Here is an 11,570-nt window from a genome sequence, read left to right as displayed (position 1 = left end):
ACTGGAAAAGACCTTGATGCTGGGAAAAATTGAAGGCAAAAGCAGAAGGGGGCAGCAGAGAATGAGATGGTTAGATAGCATCACCAACTCAATGGATGTGAATTTGAGCAAACTCCAGGATATAGTCGGAGAAGGCAATGGCACCCCACTCCAGTACTCTTGCCTGGAAAATCCCATGGATGGAGGAGCCTGGTAGGCTGCAGTCCATGGGGTCGCTAAGAGTTGGGCATGACTGAATGACTTCACTTTCACTTTTCACTTTCATGCATTGGAGAAGGAAATGGCAACCCACTCCAGTATTCTTGCCTGGAGAATCCCAGGGACGGGGAGCCCAGTGGGCTGCCGTCTATGGGCACAGAGTCAGACATGACTGAAGTGACTTAGCAGCAGCAGCAGAATATAGTGGAGGACAGAGGAGCCTGGCATGCTGCAGTCCATGGAGTCGCAGAGAATCAGACACGATCTAGTGACTGAACAACAACAACAAACACAGGTTCTACATAATGCATATTTACACAGGAGAAGTAGTCCAGGTAGGTTGAGGATTTCTGGAAAAAGGGCCTTGCTGAACCGTGAAGTGGCAGGCACTCAGCTGCAGCCTACTGGGGAGAATGGCAGACGGGAGGAGTGGAGAGATGGTCTTCCAGGCAGCAAGGTGAGCAGTCCTGCGCACAGCCCTCAGGGAAGGGGTGGGCCTCCTCAGGAGAGGCCAGGGCAGCCAGGCGCTGCTGTACACACTCAGCTGTTAGCCGCGCTTCAGGGTCTGCATCCCAGCAGTCCTCCAGGAGCTCTCTCAGGCCTCCAGGGTCCTGGGAAGAATGACCGGGAGGCAGGCTTTACTTCAGGACCCTGAGTGGCCCCAGCGTTAAAAGGTATCCTTGATGGCCCAGGTCTCAACACTCCTCTACTGTTCCTTCCTGGAGCCTCCTTCCTCCCTTTCACCTAAATCACACCTTTCATTTCCTCTCTTATGAGAAAAGTTCTCTCCAAAGAGTCCACCTTTTCCTCTGAGATGCTAGTTCAGACTCATTAATGGTTTAACTGCTCCTTTCTCTCAGGCAACCAGGGTCTTCTGCAAACAATACCTAGCCTTTGTTACCAAACCCAACAGACACTTGTGCAGTAGAAACTTCAGATCAGGTAGCAGGGGAAGGGGCCTCCTGTAAGGAAACTGTTTTCAGCAGAAACCCTGAAATTCCACTATTCAGGCACTGTTTTAACCTTATCCCTAGTTCTGGCTTTAATTGGGTCGTGACAGAAACACAGGTGTAAAACAGAATGAGGAAATTATTGGATTGAATATTGGGCTCCAGGGGACTTCCCTGGTGGTCCAGTGGTTCAGAATCCGCCTTGCTATTCAAAGGGACATAGGTTCGATTCCTGGTGGGGGAATTAAGATCCTACATGCCTCGGAGAAACTAAGCCCAGAAGCCACATCTACTAAGCCTGTGTGCTCCGGAGCCCAAGGAACACATCCAGAGAGTCTGTGTGCCCCAGTGAAAGATCTCGCATGGTGCAACAGAGATCCCACGTGCCACAGCTAAGACCCGATGCAGCCAAATAAATAAATAAATGTTTTTAAATTTATTCTTCCCTGGTGGTACAGTGGTTAAGAATCCACCTGCCAATGCAAGGGACACAGGTTTGATCCCTGGTCCAGGAAGACTCCACGTGGCGTGGAGCAAATAAGCCCATGCATCACAACTAGGGAAGTTTGCTGGCCTAGAGCCTATGTTCCTCAACAAGAGAAGCCCACGCACCGCAACTAGAGAAAGCCCAAATGCCCCAGTGAAGACCCAGCATACACAAAAATAACAAATGAATAAATACTTTAAAAAAAATGTTAAAAACAAATATTGGGCTCCAGTGTACCAGGAAAGCAGCCATCTTGGGGGCAGAGCTCAGACCAGAAGCAAAGCCAAGGAGGGCTTCCTGGAGGAAGGAAGTGAGGAACAGGGCAAACTGATGATGGAGAGAAGAGGGATGGACAAGGCAAACCTGAGCAAGAGGAAGGTGTGTGTCTCAGGAACGGGCTATGTGAGGCTTACAGTGGAAAGGGATGAACTGGAGTACAGAGCAAGTTTGCCCAGCTCCAGCTGAACATGAGCCAGGAGTGGTGGGAGAGGAGAAGGAATAGGAACAGGTGGGCTGTCCTGGTGCATAGGTCCCTGAAGCCCGTGTCGAGACTCTCCAGGTCCCCAGCCCCCCAGCCCGCACCCTCTTACAGTGGTCAAGCAGCACCAGGTGGATGGAACGTGAGGGCGCCTCCTCTCCTCCACCGCCAAGGTCCACAGCTCACAGGTGGTGGGGGCGCTGCCCAGTTCTGCCTCATAGGCCAGCTGAAAGGGTGGTGGTCTGCTGTCTGGGAAAAGGCACATGAGGCTAGGTGTCAGGTAGCCCAAGGGGTGCCTTCTTGTAGAAAGACCAAGAGGGAGAAAGGTAGAGCTTCCTGGGTCAGGAGGTAGGTGAGTCTAGAATGAGCAGGTGGAGCACGGGGGCGGGGGGCAGGGGGGGCAGGGAGGGGGCCGCTGTCACATCCATCCTCACCAGGTCGCAAATCTGGGCAGCGACTCATAATCTCCCACAAGAGCAGAGCCAGAGAGTAGATGTCAGCTCGCCGCAGGGCTGTGCCCCAGTCCTGAAGGTCCAGAGTCTTGTCCAAGAGCTCCGGTGCCATGTACCGCTGGGTGCCAGCCTGGACGGCAAGGATCATCTCCATGGCAATCCTCACCGCAACACTGGTCCGAGCAACAAGCCCCCGACTAGACTCAGCAGCACCCCGTACACTATAGGGGCTGCTGCACTGTCGCTGCTTCATCAGCACCACCACCACCATCCTGGGTCTCACCCTCCTCCAGAGTACTGACCTCCATGATGGCAGCCGGCCCTCGGGGTTGACTAGGGGCCCAGGTTGGGGGCTGGGCGAGGCCAGGGAGCACCAAGGCGAGGCCCAGATCTCCAATGGCGCATGACCCATCATCCCGAACGAGCACATTCTGGCTGCTCAGATCTCGGTGGGCGATACCTGGTTTGTACTGGCCTGTGGGAGAAGCCAGGCTGAAGGGGCACGGATCTTCTTCCTTTGTCATTTTGACCCAATCCTTCCCCTCCAAGCTAAGGGAAAATCAGAAACAGCAGCATGGCTCCTGACTCCCATGACTTCCGGGCCCCAGCTCACCCACCATCCTGCCAACGTTCCTCATGGAGAAATGCCAGGCCCTGCGCCAGGGACAGTGCCATCCGCAGGGAACTGCCCCAGTCACTGGTGTGCTGGGTCAAGTAGTGGCACAGGGAGCCCTGGGGAGAAGCAGAGAGAAGAGGGGGACACACAAAGCTGGAGGAGGCTGATTCACCCCAAGGAGCAGAGATCAATTGTCAGACTTCCTCCGCGTCACCCAGCAGACTTACACATGACACACCCAGAGCAAGGCAGTAGGCAATGCAGGAGTGAGGGTGTACATCACTCAGATTGACAGGAAAAATAGTAGCTCAAGTTTAAGTGTCCTGAGCACTTGGCACGTGCCAGGCCTCCTTAACCCTCACTATAACCCTGGGAGGTGGGTACTCCTGTCATTCCTGTTTTATGGATGAGGAGCTTACTGGAAATCCCTGGGTGAGAGAGTCATACAACCTGACCCCCCAGCAGTCTGACTGCCGGCATCACTCACCTTTAACCACCTTTTACTGCCTCACAGGACTTGGGATAAAGACAGAAGAGGCCGAGTAGGCTAGGTAGGGGCACCCGCATGAGTCCCCTGGCCTGGGGTGTCACCCCATAGCAGGGCGCGGGTGGGGAGAGCCATTGGGTAGAGCAGCTGGTGTGGAGCAGCTGGGAGGAAAGGAACAGTGGAGTCTCTCATTCTACAGACATTACTGAGCGCCTTCAGTGTGCCCGGAAAGTTAAACAAAACCAAAAAAGAGATTTTTGAGCTGGGCTGTGAGGTATATGGTCAAAGAAGAGACTTTGCAGAACTCAAGATTTCAGAGGTGGAGGAACTGTAGGTGACGATATCCCAAGTCCTTAGAGGCCTACAAGGCTGGTGCGGTCTGCCCCTGCCTATCTGTTTCTCTTCATCCTTTTTGCTCATGATCCTCCCTTTGAGTTACGCCTCCTTAGTCTTTTCTTATAGGACCTTTTCAGCACTTAATTCACTTGACACTTTGCATTTCTTTTTGTGTTTGCTTGATTCCCTTCTGTCTCCCCTACTACTCTGTAAAATCTGGAAAGGTCAGGGGCTGGGTGTGTTTTTTTCCAGCAACATATTGTTCATCAATATTAGTTGAATGGATAGATAAATGAATTTGGAAGTCTGTGCCCAGAGATCTGTCTTTAACATTGGTTTTCCTTAAGGTTGGGAATATGAATTGTTTTGATTTCTCCCTTTCCTTGTCTATATATTGTAAGTCAAAATTATTAGCAAGTACTGCTTATAATAATAAAAAGAAAAAAAATTAAAAAGCATATTTAATGTTCTAGAGAAAAGGCAATCTACAGCAAAGGAACAAGCCTGAACAGGGCCTAGCTGCCACCACTCCCCGTCCCACCTTCCCATACACAGACAGTCCTCGGTCCTCACCTTGGGGTGCAGTTCTAGTACCAGCAGGGGCCCACAGGGCAGGGGGCCAGGGCCGCCCCTGCTGGCGGTGATAAAGCGGACAATGTGGTCATGCTGTAGGCCTGGCAGCTCGTACAACGCTCTCTCAGCTTGGAACTGGGCCACAGCCCTCAGGGGGAAGGCCTTGATGGCTACCAGCTTGCCTTGCAGCTGCCCAGCCCACACCACTGCGTGACCTCCTTCCCGTATGACCTGGTGGGGACATGGTGCTGGGTTTGGGCCGGGCTTCCTCTCCAGCACACTCTCTGGGAGTGCCCAGAGGCCCCCTCCCCGCCATCCCTGGGCACCTGGGAGAAGCATAGCTCAGGCAGCTCCGGCAGCTCAGCACTCCAGTCCCTGCCTGAATCTGACTCTGGCTCTGGCTCTGGCCCACCTTGCACTCGGCAGGCCTTCCGCTGCAGCAGGGCTGGGGCAGAGAACAGCCTTAGGGTCAGGGTACCCAGGCATGGAGACTGGGAAGTGATGGGGGTCAGGAGAGCCTGGAGAGGGGTCAGAGCGCTGGGGCAGTGCCTTGGGGATCACAAGGTGGGGTGGGGTAGAGTAGTACCCAAGATGCTGCTGCTCAGCAGCAGCAGCAGCAGAAACAGTCCCAACAGCAGCAGCGCTATCCAGGTGGACTCCCCTGGAGGTTAGAGCAAGAAAGAAGACTGGGTGAGCCCTGCCCCAAACCTTGCTCTCTGCTTCTCTCCCTCTCCTCAGAGAATTGCTTCTCTACCCACCCCCACCCTGGTCACAAGCCCCGTTATCTTCCAGTCACCAGGGCAACCAACTTCTCAAGGCCAGGAGGAGGGAAGCTTAGGACAGCAGTAGGGTGAGAATTGGCCCTGGTTCTAACCTCTCCTCTAACCTGGGCCCCAGCCCCCACCTGGCTCCAGCACCTTGGGTGGCTACCTGAGATGGCCTGGGGGCCCTCCAAACCAGGTGTCCCAGGGCCCCCCAGAGGAGGCAGATGGCTGTAATCGGCATTGCAGAAGTCAGCGCCACAGGAGCAGGTGAAGAGAGTAGAGCTGGGGCGAGGATGGGCTCGGGGACTTGGGTCACAGCGGGGGGACTCACAGCCTGGCTCATCACTGTCTCGGCATCCTGACGCAGAGGGGTTGGGAGGAGGAGGAGAGAAAGGGAGGGACAGAGTGTGTACGGGTCTGGGAACACAGAAGGCATCCCTTCCATCTCTCACAGCCTTTTCTTTCCCTCCACACATTCCATTTCTCCTGCCCTCCTCAGCGGCCACCCCCACCCAGGATGAGCCTCTCTCCCACCCGGGTATGCCTGGCAGATGCTGTGCCGTTCACCTTGCATCTCCACCTGTGCCTGGTCTTGGGTCAGGTTCCAGATTCCAAAGCAGCAGCGGCTGTAGAGGCAGTGGATAACCCTGGGGGGGCCCGGCCCTGCATCCAGCAGCTTCCCCAGGTTCTGTGTGCTTCCCCGCACTCCAGGGGCCTCGAAGAACACACAGGTCCGCCTGCTGGGGGGTGCTGCGGGCCAGGGTAAGGGGAGGGGAGGGGTCAAGATGGGAGTGAATGCAGGGGCAGAGACAGAAGCCGGGAGGGAGACAAAACATATTTCGTATTGCAGAGCTAGCCTGGTAAAGCCACAGGAGGAAACAGGGTCAGCAGAGGCCTGGAACGTGACCCCCACCAAGGTAACACCTGGCTGTACCCTTCACCCTCACTCACCCACTCCACTCATCACTCTTCAAGTGCTCCCTCCCATGATGGGTGGCTGGAAAGACCCTGCTTCTCCCTGTAGACACTTACCTTGCACAGCTGTAGGAAGCAGTGCCCAGAGCCCCAGGACCCCCAGCATCATGCTGGAGGGGGCAGCAGGAGCCAGCACAGCTGTCCCTGGCCAGAGCTTCCTTCAGACACAGAGCACCGTGGGGCTTCTGATCCTTCAGCCCCCAACTCCACCCTCCTCCCTCTTCCCCGTCTCTGTGGGGGAGACGGCTGCTGTGGGGGAGAGGATGGGTGTGGGGAAAAGCAGGGAGAGAGGGAGGAGCAGAGAACCAGTCCTGTATCTTCCTCTGTTCAGCCACCTCCTTTTCTCTGTAAAGTGGGAGGAGGGGGCCTTAGAGTTCCCACTGAGAACAGAGTGATGCCAAACCTCTGCCCTTTGCTGACCCTAGGAAAAAGTGCTGGCTGCTGTCAGCTCTTCCCAGGCTGGAAACCCAAGTGAGGTTAAGTGCTCAGAGCCATTCACCTGTTCCCAAAAGCCCTTCTAGCTCTTATTTTCTGGGCTCAGATCTGCGGTTCTGTGGGCACAGACAGGCTTCACAGGCCTAGACTTTGAGTTGACCTGATTTTCTAAACTCAAGGGTCAGGAAAGCAGCTGTATAAAATTAGAGTTTTTAAAAAATCACATTGAAAATAGGTGTATGAAGGTAGATTTGATGTTATTAAAATTTTTAAAAAATCACACTGATGACCATTATAGAAAAGGTAACAAACTTTATTGAGCACCTATGTGCTAGGGCACGACTAGGGCTATGAATTTTACAATCATCACATCTAATTCTCCCATTGAGTTATTATTATCTTCACTTTATAGGTAAGAAAGCTGAATTTAGGTAACCTGACCAAGGTCACTCGGTCAGGAAATAGCAGATAGGATTGGACGTAGTAAGTCTGATTCTAAAGCCCAGGCCCTGTTTTTTTCTTTTTCTTTTTTTTTGGCATTTATGGCCATGATGCCTGAAAGAAAATACAAAATTCAGCAGTAAAAAATATTTTCTAACACAGTATTTGAATATGGACTGAGAAAATGTGTACCAATACCTGTCAGCCGACCACTATAAAAAGATAGTACAGTTCAAACTATCACCACCAGAGGTCAGCAAACATAGGAGAAACTCAGGACACAGTGAGGGGTCAGAAAGGGCCTCCTGGAGTGACTCATATCCACAGTACATCTCCAGTATCTATGAAGCTGCAGGAACTGCAGACTGTGACTGGAGGGCTCAGAGTGTGTAGAGGGAACGTCAGCGCGGAGATGGAAGGAGAGCGGTGTAGATCCGTGCCGCAATCGAGAGACAGGAGTCCAGCTCCATCAGATTACTGCCCAGAAGAAACTGTAGAACTGGCTCTCATGAGAATTAGAGCCAGAGGAGACTGGTTCCCTGTTTTCCTAGCCTTCTGTTCTGCTGGTGGCTACCTGGAAACCCTTTCTAGGGATGATCTGGCTTAGATGCAGGATGATTCTGGAGTCTGTCTTCCGAGGAGCTTACATGAGGGTATCAAAGCCCCAGTAGTGTGAAGCAGCAGCTAGAGGCATGACCAGGGCTTTGAGGCTGATGGATAGCTGCCCATCCCTCCTTGGGCTCTTCTAGGAGTCCAGGCAGGTGGAATGCTGCACTCAGTTACAACTATCTTCCTTTGCCAGATCTAAGTCTGGGACTGAGAAGTATCAAATAACCTCAGATATGCAGATGACACCACCCTTATGGCAGAAAATGAAGAGGAACTAAAAAGCCTCTTGATGAAAGTGAAAGACGAGAGTGAAAAAGTTGGCTTAAAGCTCAACATTCAGAAAACTAAGATCATGACATCTGGTCCCATCACTTCATGGCAAATAGATGGGGAAACAGTGGAAACAGTGGCTGACTTTATTTTGGGGGGCTCCAAAATTACTGCAGATGGTGATTGCAGCCATGAAATTAAGACGCTTACTCCTTGGAAGGAAAGTTAGGACCAACCCAGACAGCATATTGAAAAGCAGAGACATTACTTTGCCAACAAAGGTCCATCTACTCAAGGCTATGGTTTTTCCAGTAGTCATGTATGGATGTGAGAGTTGGACTATAAAGAAGCTGAGCACTGAAGAATTGATGCTTTTGAACTCTGGTGTTGGAGAAGACTCCTGGGAGTCCCTAGGACTGCAAGGAGATCCAACCAGTCCATCCTAAAGGAGATCAGTCTTGGGTGTTCATTAGAAGGAATGATGCTAAAGCTGAAACTTCAATACTCTGGCCACCTGATGCGAAGAGCTGACTCATTGGAAAAGACCCTGATGCTGGGAAAGATTGAGGGCAGGAGGAGAAGGGGACGACAGAGGATGAGATGGCTGGATGGCATCACCAACTCAATGGACATGAGTTTGGGTAGGCTCTGGGAGTTGGTAATGGACAGGAAGGCCTGGCGTGCTGCAGTTCATGGGGTCACAAAGAGTCAGACACGACTGAGTGACTGAACTGAACTAAAGTCTGGGACTGAGGGGGGAATTGAAGGTAAAAGAGCTTCTTGCATCAGGAGTATCAGAGGAGAGCAAGGTAAGGAGCAGGCAGGAAGGCAGTCTCCTCACCCACAGCCTTGGATAACTACTCTCAAGGCGAAAATATTGTCTCTCAATATAGAAACATTCCAGTCAGGTTTATGGGAACTCTACATGCTCTGGGCAGAGTTCAGAATTGAGATGATGAGGAAAAGGGGTAAGGATCTAAGAGCTGGGGGATCAGGAACGTCCTGAGAAAGAACTTCAGCAAAGGAAGGAAGGCTTCCTGGATTCCACATACACAAAGCTCTTCATTAGGATCCCCTGATTAAAGTCTGTGGTGGCCCAATAGTTTACTTTTTACCCCAGTGATGACAAAGCTAAAGTGAGTTTATCCATTCAACTCAAAAAATATTAGATCCTAGTCTTAAAAAAGGTATTTCATTAAATGCTGAACCTACAAAATACATGTGATTCTTGCCCTCCAGGAACTCAGTCTAGAAAAGCAGGAGAAAATACCAATAAGCAACCGGAAAATTATGTCTAGCTAGAGGGTATGAACAAGGAGCTACATAAGCTGAAAGATCAAATAAGCTAAAACTGTGTTCAGGGCAGAGAAGACAAGGGAAGAAAGGTGTCCAAAGGTTTCACAGAGAAAGGAAGATGTAAATTGTCTCAAGGTAATCACACTGAAAACAAATAAAAGGAGGGTGATTATTGTAGCCAAGGAACAGCAAGAACAAAGGCAGCAAGAATACAGGTATAAACCACAAAGAGTGTGTTGAGGCCAGGCCATGGGGGAGGGGCAGAGACTGAGCAGGAGAAAGGGGTATGAGACATGAAACTGAAAATCACAACTAGAGATAAACTGGGACCAGACTGGAAAGGTTGTACTTTTCCTAAAAGCAAAGGATTTTAAGCAGGGGTCTGGTGGCAACGTGAAAGATGGACGACTGAGGCTCAGGGAGATCAGTTACAAGACCTAAGCAGTAGCCAGGGTGAGTGCGAGGACAGTGGAAATAAAGAGGGAGGGAATTCCCTGGTTGTCCAGTAGTTAGAACTCCAAGCTTTCACTGCTATGGGCCTGGCTGGGTTCAATCCCTCGTTGGGAAACTAAGATCCTCCAAGCCCAGAGGCCAAAAAAACATACCCAAAAGAAGGGGGAAAATGGAGATACACTCTGTTAGTAATAGTGACAGGATTAGTAATCAAATGAATGTTGATAGATGAAAGAGAATTAAAAGATGATTCTGAAATTTCAAGTATACATGATCAAGAGTATTAATGGCAAGTGAGGTAAGGAACACAAAGGGTTCTTTTTCTTCCTTACATGTTGAGTAAGTTATCTGTGGGACATTCAGATGAAAATATCCACTAAGCAGGCTGCCAGGTTGAGAAGAAAGTGAGGGATTTTAATTTAGATGTCACCAACATGTATGTAATAGCTAAAGAGAAGAGAGAATGCAACTTGTTCAGGGGTGAGAGAGTAAGGAAAGGACCCAGGATGGGGAATGCCAGTTATTCCAGGGACAGAGGAAGAAGTGGCTATGAAGGAGACTAAAACATATAAAGGTTGAAGGAAAACCAGAAGTGCCTCAGTTTCACACTTCATGGGAAAAAAGGACTGAGACACACCCTGCTGGAAAGAGGTCGAAGAGGCTACGGGCAGAAAGGCCACTGGAGCAGGCAACCAGGGTGCTGGTATTGATAAGCGACTTGGTCAACGATGGCCAGACAGGTGGATAAGAGAAAAATTAAACTTCTCTCACTCACTTTGGAAATGGAAAGAATTAGGTTAGCAGCTTGAAGCAGCAACAGAGGCTTTTCAAAACGGGCGAGGTGGGCAGAAAGGCAGATTTTAACATGGTTGAAAAGTCAAAGTGTTAGTTGTTCAGTCATGTCCAACTCTTTGGGACCCCATGGACCGTAGCCCATCAGGCTCCTCTGTCCATGGAATGCTCTGGACAAGAAAACTGGAGTGGGTGGCCACTCCCTGCTCCAGGGGATCTTCCCAACCCACGGACTGAACCCGGGTCTCCCACACTGCAGACTCCTTACCTTCTGAGCCACCATGATAGGCTGACAAAAGGTCTCTCCAGGAGAGACTTAAAAGGAGAAAATACTATTGAAACAAAGAACAAAAAGAAGTCAAAGAAAATGAGGTTGAGAGCACTAGTGGCAGGCTTGGCCTTGCAGAGGAAAAACACTTCTCTCCTTAGAAGGGGGTAAACTGGTATTGGCGAACACGCAGATGTTAGAAGAGAGGGAAGTCTGAGGAAATTTGATGGGAATTTTGAGGAAATCTGATGGGAAACTGGAGGGAAGTTTGAAGAACTTTGATGCTTCTGTTTTCTCTGTGAAATAAGAAGCAAATTATCTGCTGAAAAATGGGGTCAAGACTGGGAAACTTGCAGTTCTACATTACTATGCCAGACTATTAAGTATTTGATAGCAGGGCCTGTCTTACTTCATTTTTTATCCTCAACCTAGCACATAGTAAGGGCTCGATAAATGTTTGCTGACTGAATAGCTGACAGAACTATTTAAAGGGCCACATAAGACTCCTAAAGCCAAAAAACATACAGCCCCTCCTCATAAAAACCCCTCCAGTAAAGCCAAACATTAAAATGTTATATTTCAAATAGCTACATAAGAAAATCAAATGGCTGAGTGCTTTGATGAAGTGGACACAAGGGGTCAAATGAGCAAAAATAATCAAGAATGCTGGTAGTTACAGTATAAACCATC

The 11,570-nt window shown here is 50.4% G+C and overlaps 1 protein-coding gene across 1 annotated transcript; it reads right to left on the bottom strand.

The window, feature by feature from the left end:
- Positions 1-200: 200 nt before the first annotated feature.
- Positions 201-10,895, bottom strand: AMHR2 (anti-Mullerian hormone receptor type 2). Its single transcript, XM_055580750.1, is given in 12 exon segments — positions 201-622; positions 624-809; positions 2,226-2,362; positions 2,548-2,695; positions 2,868-3,040; positions 3,183-3,297; positions 4,578-4,808; positions 4,904-5,022; positions 5,164-5,238; positions 5,508-5,699; positions 5,909-6,236; positions 10,881-10,895. Coding segments are annotated over 12 exon segments (1,830 nt in total). The 3' UTR covers positions 201-511.
- Positions 10,896-11,570: the final 675 nt, after the last annotated feature.

The sequence above is a fragment of the Bubalus kerabau genome, chromosome 1 (assembly GCF_029407905.1).
Source record: "Bubalus kerabau isolate K-KA32 ecotype Philippines breed swamp buffalo chromosome 1, PCC_UOA_SB_1v2, whole genome shotgun sequence".
NCBI lineage: Eukaryota > Metazoa > Chordata > Mammalia > Artiodactyla > Bovidae > Bubalus > Bubalus kerabau.
Note: the sequence above shows the minus strand (reverse complement) of the source record. Positions and strands in the feature narration are given on the sequence as shown.